The sequence below is a fragment of the Danio rerio genome, chromosome 20 (assembly GCF_049306965.1).
Source record: "Danio rerio strain Tuebingen ecotype United States chromosome 20, GRCz12tu, whole genome shotgun sequence".
NCBI classification, from domain to species: domain Eukaryota; kingdom Metazoa; phylum Chordata; class Actinopteri; order Cypriniformes; family Danionidae; genus Danio; species Danio rerio.
Window position 1 is genome coordinate 35347756 of NC_133195.1, and position 17525 is coordinate 35365280.

The following is a 17525-nucleotide window of genomic DNA, read 5'->3' on the forward strand; positions in this document are numbered from 1 at the left end:
TTTCATTTCTAAACATTCGAATCACACAAAATCTGCAGAAACTCTCATCTAGTCTGAACCCCTCCCCCGGAGAATCATCAGTCTGTAGTGATTGATGATTGGCTCCTGTACTAGAAGACAGGGCTTCAGTCGCCAGATCAACTGTTACACTTTTTCCGATTCTTAACTATACAAGTGACATGTCTTGTGTATTTTGTCGTCTTTGGTCAAACGTATATTGAAGTATATGTTTATGATTTCTCAAAGAAGTAGACTGAAGCACTTATTTCAAAAGAGCCTGTGTTGACAAATCGTCTTTAATGTCCTATTAAAGACAGATAGTCACCTAAAATATTAATGGTCTGTGGATGTGTGAATTAATACAAGGTATCCATCATTAGATAAGCATAACACTACCAGAAATCTGCAATTTATTACCTTGCTTTTCAGATGAACATAACGCGGAAGTTGTGGAGTAAAAACTTTGGTTGCTCGTTCCCTCGTGAGGAGACGGTGCCTGTCATCGCAGTGTCTAGCTTCATGCTCTTCCTCCCCATCATCTTCTACTTAAGCAGCTTCCTGCACTCAGAACAAAAGAAACGCAAGCTCATACACCGTAAGTTACCTGCCAGTCTGTGCAAATTGTCTTTACTAAAGGCTCAAGAACGAGGACAGAGGTGCTCAGCAATGTTAATTGTGCATGCATGATCCTAACTGCTTTAACTTTTGTGGTCAAACAGTGGTTAAAGTCCCTGTGAAATCAAAACTCAAAAATCAAAAGCTCAGCATGTTAGTCTTTAGGATATACAATCTAGTGTGCTCCTAAACAGAAACAAAATTAAAATTTAGAACATATAATCCTGGGCTACATCCAAAATCGCCTACTAAGTTGTTACTGTATTTGAATTTAAATGTACCACTCGACCATTAGATTGAATGTCAGCAGTATGAATGGATCTCAGATGTACTACATCTGCCATTTTGTCATGATCACATGACCTATGCACGTTAGTTGCGTCGCTTCTATCATTCATGAGTTTTCTCGCATGGCATCATCGAAAAGTATAGCTTGCACAGGGTGTCCGCGGGTTCGTAAAGTATTAAAAGTTGATAAATCAATTAATAGAAAATTTAGATAAAAAATTAAGTTATTAAAAAGTCTTAATTGCGTTTTTACGAGGTCTTAAATTTTGTTCAATCGTTGTCCAAAGTGTTTGACTTCAAAAAAGCATAAATAAATAAATTTTCCTCCTAATATTTACAATGGCGTGCTCGATCCACATGATTTATTCGGGCCAGGGCATGTCTGGCCAAACTCCTCCATCCGGTTGGTGACACGTAAATTGCGACAAATGCGGTAAGGTGATGTGACGCGCTCCACATGTAGAGAAACAGGCGAAATGGGAAAATGTAAGTTTGCGTACTCCTGGTTGGAGAGATGAGTTTAAACAGTGGCTGAAGCCTGTCACTGAAAACAACCTCGTAATTTATTCTTTAAAGCTTTGTTTCTTCCGAGCTTATCTGAGTTCTGTTGCGTGGTTGTGCTCCATTAATTTATTTAATGACAACTGTTTATTAACAACTGTTTATTAAGTTAAAGGTTTGATACTGATTAGAACTTGAAATGGCGATTTGGTCTTAAAATAATCTGAGAGGGTCTTTAAAAAAGTCTTTAAAAGGTATTAAAATCACTTGTAGGATTCTAGAATATACCCAGTTGCATAAAATGCGCACTTCAGTATTTCGCCAAAAGTAATAGGTCATCCGGGTATTTCTCAGATTTTGTTTTTCAAAATTCTATGAATTCGGACATACTACTTAGCTCGCATACAGATTTTAGCATTCTATATAGTAGGGCAGTATGTGATTTCAGGTGCAGCCATACTTTTTTTTTTAATCTAATATCATAGTTCGTCTCATACTTCAGTTTCTCATTAAATCCTCTGACCAATCAAAGGCTCTCTAGTATCTGACATGTCCTGCCCGCTTTAAGATGCTTTTCATGAGCTTTTTATTCGATCGACTTGAGCTCAACCACTCTCATTGGCAGAAATGAAATTTAAAAACAAAACACTATTGGCTGTTTTTTTTAAAGGGGAGGAGCTACTCTTAAGTCCTGCTTTGTCTTCATGTTTCAGTTGAAATTTTGTCACACATTGAAAAAAATACACATTTCAAAGCATTTCACGGGACCTTTAACTGAGCATTCTTAGATCAACAACACTACTAATTTTAGCTTCTTTCAGAACCTCCGTGAAGTTGGCTCTCCATAAAAATAAATAATCCCCAAAACTATGCGATTCATTTGTGCTGATTTGTGCTGCAAAAACCAACATCTGTGCTGGTTTGAGGTCTGACATATTAAGCTTTTTTTTGACCGTGTGACGTCACTTTTCACCCCATGTTGCTCAAATCACTCCAAATCAGCACAGTTGTTACAATATCTGTTTTCCTTCTTTAGATATAACCAAAATAATTCGAGAGCCATGGCGTCACTCTCCACCCAATTTCCTCTATTCGCACAAAATGGAGTCATTCGTTTGTGCTTGATTTGTGCTGGTTTGTGCTGTTAACATAAACACTGTATCTATTTTCATTGTTTAGATATTGCCTGATCAGCCGCAACATTACTCTCCTCCCCATTTTCTCTAAATCGCACAAAATGGAGTTATATGTTTGTGTCCAGTTTGTGCTGATTTGTGCCAAAATAAACACTTTATCTGTTTTCCTTGTTTAGATATAACCAAAATAATTCGGGAGCCATGACATCACTTCACCCCAGTTCTTCTAAATCTCACAGAAAATGCTGTCATTCAGTTGTGCCCGATTTGTGCCGTTGAAATGAACATCAGATATTTATATTTAAGCACAAATATATTATTTTCGTTTGTGCACAATTTGTGCTCGTTAATATTAGGTAATTCAGAGGTCTCTCGGCTCTAGTTGCTCTACATTTACCAAAATAGTCTCGCTTTTGTGTGTTTCATTTGTGCTGGATTGTATGAAAGTTTTGTTAGTGCCGCTTCTATCATTAAAATATTGCATAATGAATTAAAAACAGCGACACCAACCCAGCACAAATCGAGCACAAACGAACTGTGCTGATTTGGAGTGATTTGAGTAACATAGGGTGGAAAGTGACATCACACGGTCAAAAAATAATGCTGAGTATTTCAGACCCCAAACCAGCACAAGCATTCTTTTTTGCAGCACAAATCAGCACAATCGAATGGCATAGTTTTGGGAATTATTTATTTTTATGGGGTGCCAACTTCACGGAAGTGCTTCCAGACCGTTTAGAACACAAGCCGTCTCTGACTTCAAGGTTAAATTGTGCATTGAATATTCTGTCGCATCTTCTGCCAGTCTGGTTTAATCTATTCCCACATCCTGATCTACAGCCAAAAGAGCCAAGTCCAGCAGCAGCCTAATGAATATCCAAGACAAATTCAGCTGAGTGAAGAGGGAGAAAGACCTTCACCTCTCCGGCTAAACCTACAGGATCTAACAGCATGGATGGATGAGGTTTATGTCTTCTTCTGGACTCCAAACACATCCTGGATCAAATAGTTCATGATCACATTCTGTCATTTGGTGTTGTTTTGTCTTGCACTATTTGTGATTTGCACAGTTGATTTAAAGTGATGGTTCAATCAAAAATGAAAAATCTTGTTTCGGACCTGTTTGAGGTTTATTTTTCTGTTGAACTCAAATGACAATATACAGTAATGAAGAATGTTTTTGGAAAGAGGAGTATTTAACTTTCTATAGTATGTTTTCTTTTCATGCCAATGTCTGCTTTTTTCACATTTTTTAGTATATCTTCCTTTGTGTTCAACTTAAGAAAGAAATTCATAAAGGTTTAGAACCACTTGGGTGTGAGTAAATGATGAGGAAATTTTCATTTTTGTTTGAACTAAATTTGCCAATTATTATTATTATTATTATTATTTGTGCTTTGGCAAATTTTTTGGTAACACTTTATAATTACTACACACTATGAATCATTTGATAAGCATTAGTGTCTAGGGAATTCATTATTTGTTAAGCATTAACTCTATATTAAAAAACGTTAGTAAGCAGTTTATAACTGCAGCTGCAAATGCTGTGTTCTTGACTTAATACACATTTATAATGTGCTCAATAATTGTGTTTTCATAATTTGTGACTTGTTGATTTTCCATAACAAAATTAAGTATTGCATTATTTAAAAATAATTTGTATTTAAGAGTAGTTTTTTTTTAAGATCATTCAGGTTGACTTAGTAAATGATTAATAAACTGTGAAAATCAACATTTATAGATCTTATTTTTCAGGCATATAATAATGGTTATATGAACCTTATCCAGTCTTGTGACCTAAAGTGAGGACTATTTATGCTTGATAAATCCCTTATAAATGACAATTAAAGGCTCAGGATCAGATGAACAATAATCTTTACAATCTTATCCAAAAAGTTAAATTACTGTAAAAGTTTAAATATTGCCAAATAACAGGAGTGTCAAAATATAACATCAAATTAGACAAAACAACAACAATATAATAATTGACCATTATATTATGATACAACATTTCAATGTTATTTAGTGAAGTTTAAACTTTACAGTACTTTTACTTTTTAGATAAGATTGCAAAGATGTATTGTTCATTTGATACTGAGCCTTTAATTGTCATTTATTAGAGATTTATAAAGTATAAGTAGTCGTCACTTTAGATTAGGTCACAAAACTAGAGGAAGTTGAGTTAATAAAGCATTTATGAACATACAACGTAACCACTACTATATTCCTGAATAATAAGATATATACATGTTAATTTGAATAGTTTAATAATCATTTACTAACTCTGAATGAACTTAACAACCAGCAGCTACTCTTAAATAACTGACTTGTAAAAAATGCAATCTTTAATTTAGTTATGAAAAATGAATCATTTATAAGTATGAAAAAACAACCATTGAGCACATTATAGATATGCTTATAAATCAAAAGTAGAGCATTTGTATCTGCAGTTATAAACTGCTTCCTAACATTTATTAATGTAGAGTTAATGCTTAATAAATTATGAATTCCCTATTTCCTAATGCTAAATAAATGATTTATAGTGTGTAGTTATCATAAAGTGTTACCATTTTGTTGTTTTTCAGAGATGGTTTATGTTCATTTCAATAAGTATAAAGGATGTTGGTATTATGTTATTGTATTTAAAGTATGGAAACTGCAAAAATGCTCTTCTTTCTTAAGTTTTGTCTCTTTTCTTGTCCAAATATATATTTTTTAATCATCTTGATTCAAGAAGCATTTTCTTTTTCATTAAAAATATTGTTTCATAATTTTTGTTAAAATGATGTTCTTAAAACAAGCAAAATATCCTATCAGTGAGGTAGGTAAAAAAACAAATCTTGTTTTCGTTTTGAAATAAGATTATTTTACATGCCCCTATTGGCAGATTCATTTGTTTGTTTTATGAAACGTCTCACCTAAAAATTTCTTCTAAATCAAAAGATTATTTTTTTACTTATCTTGAAAATGCTGCTTTATTTTACCATTTTTATATTTGCACCAGAAACGAGACAAAAACTCTAAGAAAAGCATTTTTGCAGTGAAGGAGAACTGTCTTTTACGTGAGACTGGTTATGCTGCATTTTTACTGCACTAAGAGGGCATGTTACATTTTATACTCTCTGTTTCATAGGTAATACTAAATGTGTGTGCGCGCACAAACACACAAGCATTACATTGCACAGGTACCACTTCTGGAAGCACTCCATGTGCATTAGAGAAACAAAATCTTGTGACAAAAACTTTTTGAGATGAGATGAGGAGGAAAGTAAAGAATGGAAGAGACTTCAGAAAGCTTTCTAGATTTATGTGCTTGTTGGATTTACAGTGATGTTTTCACAGTCTAATTTGTATGGTTAATTCAGACATTTGATGAACACTGGAGTCTGAAAAGGGTTTGAAAACTGATAATGATGAATCAGACGAATCTTTTTATTAACTCCATTTTCTCCATTTCTGAGACTCAAGTGTTATTTATTCAAAGGTTCGGTTTAGTTTACTGCGCAAAAAAAAAAACCTTGTGAAACAGTTTCCAATCCACTGGTTTCCTCATACCTCTATTAAAATATGCTAATAGTGCTTAACTCCTAAAGCCTTCCTTGTTACGATTGACAGGTTTGTTGTTTTCAGGGTTACATGGACTTTCCTTGGATTGCAAAGTGCCCGTTTCCCTAGTCATTAGCAGCTAATCTAAATGTAGGATAAAGTTACTTGGCCGAATAATCGTACCAACACATCCGTTTAAGCTGCATTGGCTTTTTGGTCTTATGGAGCCGAGCCATTACCTATCACACTGCCCGTTAAGCGCATTTTGCTTGATTTGTCCAATCATATGATCGTACAGAAAGATATGGGGAAAAATAGCCTTTTCATACCCGGCTCATGAGTGCAATGTCTAACAAGAATGACAGCTTTTATCCCTGCAATGCCATTATCCGTTAAGCATTGCTGAAAGTCATTACTCCTGACCTGACTGCCAAATGTAGCAACCAGGCGAATTTTATGGCCACGTGTCTAATGAATTGACGCAAAAGCTGAAATACCTTTTGAGATGAATGACCCAGGCCTTGCTTTACCTGACAAGAACCTTAGAGAGGATGTAAGATTGAGATTATCCTTCATCACGTTTTGCCCTGGTAAGAATCAGAGCAGTGACTTTGGACCTTAAGCAATCAGGCCATTATGAAATATCCCTGAACTCAACAGGGGCTTAGAAATCAGTGTAGCTGATGAATTTTGAACTCTTCTTTCAAAGTTGCCATTTGGACTTTTGATTTGCCATTGGAAATTTGAAATCATTTTCTGTGTTGATGATTGCTTTGTATGTGCTCTTGAGAAGAACTTGCGTACTAACGCAATGCTTGATTATATCTGAACCTTTTATAAGGCTGTAATTTTATTCTGAAGAATAAAAACTCATTCCAAAAGTTTTGATTTAATGTATTTATTTTCTCTATACAAACAATATGCCATAATACCCCAAATAGCTTTATTTAAAAAAAAGAAAAACAGGGTGGCGCAGTAGGTAGTGCTGTCTCCTCACAGCAAGAAGATCGCTGGTGGAGCCTCGGCTTGATCAGTTGGCGTTTCTGTGTGGAGTTTGCATGTTCTCCCCGCTTTCGCATGCAGGGGGTTCCTCCGGGTGCTCTGGTACTCCCACAGTCCAAAGACATCCAGTATAGGTGAATTGGATAGACTAAATTGTCCGTAGTGTATGAGTGTGAATGAGCATGTATGGATGTTTCCCAGAGATGGGTTGCGGCTGGAAGGACATCCGCTGCGTAAAACATGCTGGATGAGTTGGCGGTTCATTCTGCTGTGGCGACCCCAGATTAATAAAGGGACTAAGCCGACAAGAAAATAAATTAATGAATGTATTTGTTTATTATGCAACCTTGTGTTTTGTATTTATCCTATAGGTCCGGTTTCCCTATGTATTTGTATTTCCTCATAAATTGTTTGAAATAAAACTGAAATCGGCAGTGATATGTACAGTATAAGGTGTCTTAATTTTTATTTATAAATAAACTTAAAATGAGTGCAAATTAGATTTTAAAGAAAATTTAAAAAAAAATTTTTTTATTATTGTGCTGTGCAAGTAATGTTAGGTATTAAAGCCTGGTTTTAAGAATGGATGGATGGATGGATTGATAGATGGATAGGTAGATAGATGGATGGATGGATGGATGGATGGATGGATTGGTTGATCAGTGGATGAATAGATAGGTGGATAGATCGATAGACACTAAATAAATAAATGGATGAATAGATGGATGGATATATCGATAGATCGATGATTAAATGGATGGATGGATGGATGTATAGATGGATGGATGGATGAATGGATGGATGGATATATGGATGGATGGATTGATATATAGATGGATGGATGAATAGATAGATGGGTGGACAGTTGGATGGATGGATGGATCAATGGATAGATCGATGTATGGATGGATGGGTGGACATATAGATTGATGGATGGATGGACGGATGGATGAATAGATAGATTGATGGATGTATGGATATTTGGATGGATGGATGAATATATAGATGGATGGATGAATAGATGAATAGATAGATGTATGGGTGGATATATAAATTGATGGGTAGATGGATGGACGGATGGATGAATAGATAGATTGATGGATGGATGGATGGATGGATGGATGGATGGATTGATAGATTGATGGATGTATGGCTATATGGATGGATGGATGAATATATAGATGGATGGATGGATGGATGGGTGGGTGGACAGTTGGATAGATAGATGGATGGATGAATGAATAGATGGATGGATAGATTGATGAATGGATGGATGGATGGATGTATTGATAGATATGATGTTTAGCATGCTTAACCCTTAAGGGTCATACTGTATTTATAATTTAGTAAGCAAAAGTAAACAAAGTACAATAACTGTATTTAGGATATAAACAATGTGAATTTATCACAAATTAGGTTTCTTCATCAGTTCTGTCTCATTCATCGTTGCTTTATTTTAATCATCCTTTATGATTCATTCATCTATTTAAAACTGCCAAATCATCCATCATACATGTGGTGTATGCACATTTTGTGCAACGCTAAAACCTTTTAAAACGGTCAATTACTTAATTAGCCAAAGCTGAATATGCTGCTTTGTTGAAGAAATATAGCGTTATAATTAGCGAACTCTCACTTAAGAGCCAGCGTGTGTTGCTGAATGAAAGGGGCTATTATGACCTCATGAGGGGCGAAGTCTGAAGATCATGGGATTATGGTATTATGATAGATTATAGAATCACTTCATCACAGTTATTTAGCAGCGCTGCAGAGTTCTCTCCCTTTCCACCGCTGATTATTCTTAAAAGTTCCACCCCATTACAAAGGTCGTATGAGAGGTCAGCTGTAGGAGACATTATCGCAGATGCTGATTGGTGTGTCAGAAACCTAAGGTGGATGACTTGTGTTCCCTGTGGCTTCTTTTAATAAGACAACAGGATCACAGTGGGAAAGGCTTACACAGGCCCGGGGGGTCTGGCTGAGTAAGAGCTTCTGAATAGGGGGTTATGCCATGAGGGCAGAAACATCTGACCCTGTTGGGCACCCCTGCCCACTCATCTCTGGGTACAGTGGATTGCCCATCAGCTGTATTAGACGGCTACAGAGCCTCTTGAGGCGGATAAGAGATGAGATTTTAGGTAGGCAATAAGTGGCGATTGTCCATCTTCATCCAATTCAGGGCCATTTCTAGTGTGATTGGTGTTTGAATAGCTCAGTTTAAAACAACTGAAAGCAATGAATGAAACAAATCATTTGCTTCACTATTAATCAAAGTCTATATCAATGTTTTTTCCTAGTTACTTTTAATCTTAACAATGGATGGATGGATAGATAGAGTTGGTAAAAGCAGGAGCCAATAACAGAACCAATGTGTTTGTCCAATTTTAATGCACATGAGAGGCTCTGAAGGCAGATACGCAGCCCAGATCTAGGCAGGTATAGCCTGAGAATGTTCAGTAGGACTGAAAACATTCACCTCTGTTATCTTCATTTAACCTTTAAACAGTTTGAGATTTTGACCTTGTCTAAGCACCTGAAGGTACTAAGATCTAAAAGGGAATTTCTCTTGATATGTTAGTAAATCTGGGTGTTGTCAACATAGTTATGAAAAGACAGGCCACGCCTCCTCATAATGGCTTCCAAATTAAGCATACAAGGAGAAAATGGAGGGTGTCAGAAACGAGCCTTGAAGTAGGCCACAGATGAGATAAGCAAGGATGAGAAGTTAGACTGAAACGTCTGAAGGACTTTAGTTCATATACAACAAAATAGAGTGCTGCTGACAGAACTGAAAGAGCCAGGACCATAGAGTCAGTTGGTAGCAAGAAGGATATCCTTTGATACTTTAAGAAGGGCCGTTTGAGTATTATGAGAATTTTTTAAACCAGACTGAAAAAAATGTTAGTCGTACTGTTTAATGTTTTTTTTTTTTTTTTGTCACTTTTTAATCTTAACGATGGATGGATGTAAGAACTAACTAAAACAAATGCAAAAAAACGTATGTATATACGAACACTTGTAATTGGTATCACACGTAATTGGCATGTTATGGAATTTAACTATGGCAAATACATGAGAGGAGATGGAAAGCTATGTCTACACATTTTCCTGAAACATTTACAACGTCAGTTCGTTCTTGTGTGAAGATAGAGGAAAAGAAGGAAATGTATAGCAAAATAGCTTGTAATTTTTTTATTTAGTTTTTTCTTTATGTTTAGTTTTTTGTCTTATTTTTGTTCTTCTACTATATTTTTTCTTTTACTATTTAATTGTTCTTAGTAAATAAAAAATGTACATTTCTACATGGGCTTTTATTTATGTTGTCTAGCAGCTATAGATTTTAATAATTTGACTAATATAGGTAAACATATAGGCAAACATATGTTCAAATATGCACACATATATATGTATATGGGTACACATATATGTACGTATAATGTAGGAAAACGGCACATATATTGTCAAATATATTAAAAACCTATATCAAAACCTGTTTTAAAACATATATGTTTATATAGGTTATTCCGTGTGGGACCTGCTGTGATTAAAGGTTTGATTTACAAAAAAAAATCATCTGAACACTGCAAATTGAAATTGTTCATCTTAAAGACATATTCTAAATGTCTATTTAATGTCTGAAAATACGTTTAAAAAAATGTAACCAAACAGCATTGGATGAAAATACTATGGAAGTCACTGGGCACCAGAAACCGTTTGGTTACCCATTTCTCAGCAAACAGAATGTTCCATTTTTATAGTGAACTATGCTTTTAACTGTAAAACTAGGCTTTAAAATCTCTCAGCCCTCTTTATGTAATGGATTTGGCCATATGACATGTATTAATTTACATGCAACTTGTTATAGTTGATTTCTATACAGATTTATGGCCTTTAGTGCAAAAACATTCGCGTAATAATGAAGATGAGGGGTTGTGACCTGCACAATTACTCCCTGCATATTTAACTCTGTCTGATTAACGCAGGAGGGTAAGAGCATCTCTCAAGTCTGAAGTAAGCAGTCTCATCACTGTAGCTCTATCTGTTATTTTGTGCTGCCATCATCATTTAGGTCAATGGGACTGAAGAGGAAATGGCAAAGGTTATTGAGGAGGGTTTGAGCATGATCACTTCCTCTTGTTTTTACTCACTCTCCTGTCAAGATGCTTATTTATTTATTTATTTTACTATTTGTTAATGACGTGTAAAGTATTAGCAGTTGTTGCAATCATATTGATCCAATATGCATGGAGATGAATCATAAATCAGTTCATAGAATTACTCTGGTGCCACCTATTGGCAGCAAATGAGTACAAGCCAAGCTACAGTTGGTTGACTGATTTAATATTGAATTAATTTATTAGAACAGGACATCAGTGATGGAAACATACATGCAATGAAAACTTCAAACAAGTGTATAATTTTTTTTTTCTGAATTTTAGCATGTTCTAAAGCAGGAGTTCCCAACCTTTTTAGCCCGCGATCCCCCCTCTCGATCTTCAGTTATAACTATCCAAAGTTGCACTCATAACAATAGGCTTGGGCTAAAAACATGAGCATATTGACAACAGAAAAAAGTGCAACAGTCTAACAACCATATCATTTTTTATAGTCATTATTTATTTGTTTAATTTAACCTCATCTGCTGCAGGTTATTGCTGTGTTGTTAATCTAATGTAAACATACTAATTCTATTTAAAAAGAATAAAGGTGATGATCATTGTTGTTTTTTATGTAACTATTACCTACTATTTTTATCATCTGTGAGTTATGGATAAAAAATGGCAATTCTGTAATCAAATTTATTTGACTTTTATAAATCACCAAGCAAACCCCATGTCATTGTACCGTGACCCCCACTAGCAGACTGTCTGCTTATTTAGCCAAGCTGGAAGATCAAGCTTAAACTAGCTAGTACTCATGGTGCCTGCTTGGTTATAAAAAGTCTTTAAATGTCTTTAATTTTAAAAACTATAGGCCTTAAAGAGTCTTAAAATCACTGAAATATGGTTTTGTAGGTCTTTAATACTTTTAAGCAGGTCTTAACTTTAATTTTTCTGTGTAAAGCTACTCAATATGTACACATCCGTCTGAAATGAACTAATATGGTTTTATAATCTTCCTTATATCCTTACAGTAACATTTGTGTAAAAGTCCTTTGTGTATGTGTGCATAAATGTCATAAATGTATGTTGTGCATAAATTTTTAGTTTATTATAGTTTATAAAACTTGTCTTTTTTTTAATAAATAATGTGTTGCTTGTTTCGACACATTATTTTAAATATGTTGCTAGGAAATAACAGATGTTTTTTAATTGTATGCCCACATTCACAAAACATTCACATCAAAATGTATAAATGTGTTACAGAGTGTACAGTCTTAAATATAGAAAATGAGAAATAAATGAATATAAAAACAATAAATAGATAAAAAATAAAGTACAATCACACCATTTCAGAGCTGTCTTTAAGAAGAGATTAAACAAAAATTGTAAATAAACATCAAGGATCCTGCTAATTTACGAGAGCTCTTTTATCCATTCCCAAAGGGGAGACCAAATTGACTAAAATCTGTCATATTTTTTATTTGTCATAGGTAAGTTTTTCTAACTGTAGTCATGTAGCAATTTGTGATATCTACTTTTTTGAAAGATTGAGCCTGTGATGCAAACCAAAGTAGCAAAATACATTTTTTTAGCTAAATATAGCCTACCAGGAAAATGAACTGTAAAGCATCTTTTTCAAACAGATTGTTCATGTAAGATTCAATAAATACAAAGCTGTGGTCATATCATAATTTAGCTTGAGAATATTTTCCAGTACCTTTCTTCTGAATTTTTATTTTAATGGGGCAGGTAAGAAAAAATTCACTGGCCATTACAAATAAATCCTTAGCATTTTGCCCTCTAAAAGTCATTAATTCATAATGGTCTTTAAAAAGTCTTTAAAAGTCTTCAATTTGACTTGGTGAAACAGGCGGAAAGCCTGATACTGGACTAATTTAAATGATTTACAGTCTAGTTTTGACAAATGTCACACTTGTAAAATTTCAGTAAAGAAAATGAATAGTTTTTGAGAAAATCTTTGCCACAAGAGGGAGGCATAGCAACAATCTCACTGCGAGATAAAAATGGCGCTGGAAACATGTATAGCTTTTTTATTAGCAGACATGTACGATGCTGAAGATATCATGCTATTTAACAAAAATGCGACTCGCAAACGTCGGAGAGCCAGGTGAATTATCATTTTTTTTAATATATTGTATCGCAAATGGTTAAATTAGTAAACAAACAAGAGAGACGCTTAAGCGCTGTTTAAGTTACACTTATGTTACAGCGTTCAGTGTTGTTCAGTTATCCATCCATATCAACTGCTAATATTTTTAAATCAGGGTTGCTAGTTATTTACTTGTTGTCTAACGTTTTTCCACAAAAGAAAATCTTTGTTCGCCGTTTGGTTGAAGAACTGATACAGACCATTTCAATGTAGTCATTAGCCCATGAACGTTTCCTGCTTGTTATCAATTTCATAACTGTAACATCAGGCAATTCAATAACGTATTGTTAAAACAGCTGTCATAATATTATTTGTCAATATGTGGCTCTTTTTGAATTCCAGGAAGCTATAGAAATAAAAAAAACGTAAAACTGGTAGTATGTATGTTGGGACCTTGGTGTTTGTTTACAACTCTCAAAATGATCTATATAGCAAATGGGGGAAAGTGATAGGATTATACTTTTAATATTAATTTATGTTTCAGTAGCGTGAAGCTGAAAAATGAAGAAAGTGTTCAAGTTAATCTGAAAAGGTAAGTTGACCCAAACATCGTGTGAGAATGAGACATTTATGCTTCCTGTCAAGATGGTTTTTATAATAAAACATTTGACTGATTCTCTAACAATTTGTTTTTTTCATTTATCAGAGAAGATGATGATGGAAAAGTGGTTTTCAATGCCGTGCTGCAAAGCTTGACTATCAGTGACTTTAAGAGTCACTTCCAGCTGACGCCAACTCAAACTGAGGTACTTCATCTAATGCTAGTCCTACTTGCTAATCCTCATTTGTGTTTTGTAAACATTTTGTTCTTTTTGTGTTTGTAGGAGTTGGTGCAGCTGCTGGCACCGTGTAAATGGGCTGCCATTAGGCAAGAGGACTGGACCGTGTGGCATGCGGTTCTCTCCAGTCTGTGGACTCTTTCTACCCAGGAGTCCTACCAGAGTGTGGCAAATCGCTTCCACGTTGCAGAGTCTCTCATCTGTGATCAGATGGATGAATTCTGCACACTTGTTACTACCAACTTAGCTAATCATATTCACTGGCCTCAGGCGGAGGAAGCGGATATGTGTGTGAAGGGGTTCTTTTCGGCTGTGGGGTTACCAGATACTCTTTGTGTAGTAGGAACACGTTTGATTCCTATCATGAAGCCAACTGATGTACCAGATTCAGAGGTATATAGAGACACAGAAGGGGCGTATTTTGCCAAACTCATGGCTTTTTGTGATCACAAGGGTCGATTTACTTACGTATCTGCAGAGCATCCTATAAACTGGCATAACTCAAGAGTCCTCTCAGCCACAGAGGTTGGGAAGGCATTACAGGAAGACCCGGTGGCTCTGCTACATGGCAAACACATCTTAGGTGACTCCACCTTCCCACTTACAGAGCACGTTCTAACTCCTTTTCCTGATTATGGAACGTTTGGACAGAAAAAGGTATGTTATAACCAGAAAGTGAGGTCAGCTCTTGCAGTGGTGCAAGGCTCCATACATACTCTGAGATCTTGTTTTCAGAGGCTTGGGTGTCTGCAGAAGCACTCCGTTTGCCAAACCAGTTTGTCAGTGAAAGCATGCTGCATTTTATACAACATGTACCTAGAAACCTATAATGTGATAGTGGACTGCATGGATGATGATATACCACAGAAACCTTTCCATGAACTACCCTACGGACACTCTGGAAGTCTTGGTGGAATATCTAAAAGACAAGACATTGCAGCCTCACTCGGGCGAACGGCTAAAAAAAGAAAATCCATGCATAATTAGATTATTATTTTCAGTGTTGCATATGATGCATGTTATACAGTGTTCAGCATATATAAGTACACCCCTTACAAATATCTCTTTTAAATTCATATTTTCAGTCGAAAGCTATAAAATAATATATTTGTGCAGATACATTAGATTAGTCAGTACTGAAGCCAAATCTGGAGCTTATCTAACAAAATAACTTATGATGACGGTCCAAAAACTAGTTCAGCCAAATGTATGTTATAGAAAAATAGTACATAAAATTTAAGAAAGAAGGAAAATCAAAACATTTAGTATAAATGTTGTAGGTTGTAATTTTTTTTGCTATGTTTGCTTGTATTTAATTGTATTATCTCCATATCTAAATATGTTTGGTGAATAAAAAGTTATATATCTGTTAATTAAATCAGTTTTGTTTAAATGCACCAAAATACATTGCCTGTATTCACTGAGAAATGGATACAAATATTAATTTTTTAAAATGGAGTGTGCTCAATTATGCTGAGCACTGTATGTTGGTGGGGGGTGGGAGGTTAGGGTTTAAAATAAATGGGGGGTTCTTATATAGAGAGTTGTGATTTAATTAAAGGACAGTTTACCCAAAAATGAAATTCTGTCATCATTCTGTCGCCCCTAACTTGTTCCAAAACTGATATTCATTTTTTTCTATTGAACAACAAAAGCAGATATTTTGAAGAATGTTTGACTCGCATTTTATTTTTGTCTTTACTATGGATGTTGATAGCTGCTGTTTTTTGACATTCTTTAGAATATCTTGTTTTGTGTTCTACAGAAGAAAGAAATTAACTTTGGTAACTATCCCTTTAAGAGATAAATACATTCTTTCTATATTTGAGTTTTAAAACATGGATTATTTTTATGGACCTATTGTAATTATTATTATGTTTGACAATAAATGACCTAAATGGTAATATTCTGTTTTTGAAGACAGCTCATTGGTAGTTAATGACATATAGTAAAACATTAAATAGCATTTTACTTGAAAACAAGTACCTATTAATTAGGGCAGGGCCAATAAACTATATTATATCGAATCGGCAATCGCAATAACATTTGTGTCAATAACAATGAAAAGCTCTGGGCTTTTTTACTCTATATTGATCTAAGAGCCAATCACAGAGCAGAAATGTGCAGCAATGGGAATCTAAAAGTGTGCTGACATTAGAGATGGACCGAATTTTCAGCCGCCTAAAATGTATCGGCCGAAAATATTTCATGTTATTTAATGGATACTATATTTTTTTGTGGCTTCAGTCATTTTTGGGGTACTCTTTTAAATCTGAAAGCTTTAACAACTTGTATCAAAATATACATCATTAACATTCAATATAATTATCGAGATCTTATTTTTCCTCACACCCTACTGAAAAAAACAGATTAAACCAGCCTAGGCTGGTTTTAGCTGGTCGACCAGGCTGGTTTTACAGGGGTTTTGGCCATTTCCAGGCTGGTATCAAGCCATTTCCAGGCTGGTCACAGCTGGTCAGGCTGGGAGATGACCAGCTAAAACCAGCTTGACCAGCCTAGCCAAACCTGCAAGCTGGTTTTAGCTGGATTTAGCTGGTCATTTTCCAGCCTGACCAGCTAAGACCAGGCTGGAAATGGCTGGAAACCAGCCTGGAAATGGCCAAAACTCCTCTAAAACCAGCCTGGCCGACCAGCTAAAACCAGCCAACCAGCCTAGGCTGGTTTAAGCTAGATTTTTCAGCAGGGCAGTCCTACTATTAATGGAAAATTCAGAGGACCGATTTTAACTCTGGCATATTTTTTTTTTCCAAAGCTGTATTTGTTGGCTTAGTGAATTTCTGCAAGACGTAGGACAAATTAAACTTATTAAAGCACAGATTCATCTGCAAATCACTTAAAACTATTAAAAAGTTCATATACAAACTCATTAATGATCTATTAAAATTATGGAATGCGTGTTGGGTAAAGTTTTTAAAGAAAAAAATGAGTAGCCTAGTAAAATCTTATAAAAGCTGAATTATAAAAATATGTTATAGATTGCTGAGTGTGTAAAAGTTGAACAAAGCAAAATTAAATTGTACATTGACATAAAAAATGTCAATTTCTCAAGTCAGGTATTTTAGAATAAAAGCATTACAACAACTAAAAGTACACATACTCTATATGTAAAACCATAGACATAGTACCTCTGATGTAAAATGTTTACTACAGTTAACAGAGCGCATGCGTAGAACACGTACACTGCTACTTGGAAACGGCGCATAGATTTTTCGTATTTCAGAACTACGACATCAAGCAGCGAGGCGATATTACACGCCACAATAAAGGCCTGTGCCGTGTTGAGCGCAGAACATTTGTAATCCTTACTAGCAACAATCTAAACACAACGCTATAAAATTATTCATATTATAGAAATACAAACCGA

General features: G+C 35.1%; 2 protein-coding genes across 6 annotated transcripts in view; both read left to right on the forward strand.

The window, feature by feature from the left end:
• Window positions 1-6967, forward strand: part of ostm1 (osteoclastogenesis associated transmembrane protein 1) — a 44974-nt gene extending 38007 nt beyond the window's left edge. For 2 of the 4 annotated variants that reach the window (XR_012395333.1, XR_011007664.1), the window contains exons 5-7: window positions 430-595; window positions 3381-4115; window positions 4951-6967. Coding sequence is in view for 2 of the 4 variants with exons in the window: in XM_073932109.1 (XP_073788210.1) it covers window positions 430-595; window positions 3381-3436 (222 nt within the window). In the remaining 2 variants the exon portion in view is untranslated. Of the gene's footprint in view, window positions 1-429; window positions 596-3380 lie in introns of all 4 variants that reach the window. The other 2 variants (XM_073932109.1, NM_001386310.1) reach the window with 2 other exon arrangements.
• Window positions 6968-13204: 6237 nt separating this feature from the next.
• On the forward strand, window positions 13205-15718 carry si:ch73-257c13.2. Of its 2 annotated transcripts, none has more exons than XM_005160770.5 (4): window positions 13205-13319; window positions 13846-13893; window positions 14008-14107; window positions 14186-15718. In XM_005160770.5, exons 1-4 carry the CDS (start codon window positions 13216-13218, stop codon window positions 15125-15127), a joined length of 1194 nt encoding a protein of 397 aa, XP_005160827.1. In that variant the 5' UTR covers window positions 13205-13215; the 3' UTR covers window positions 15128-15718. The 2 variants fall into 2 exon arrangements, with proteins under 2 accessions (XP_005160827.1, XP_002665789.2); XM_002665743.6 differs by having other exon boundaries at window positions 13849-13893.
• The last annotated feature ends 1807 nt before the right edge of the window (window positions 15719-17525 follow it).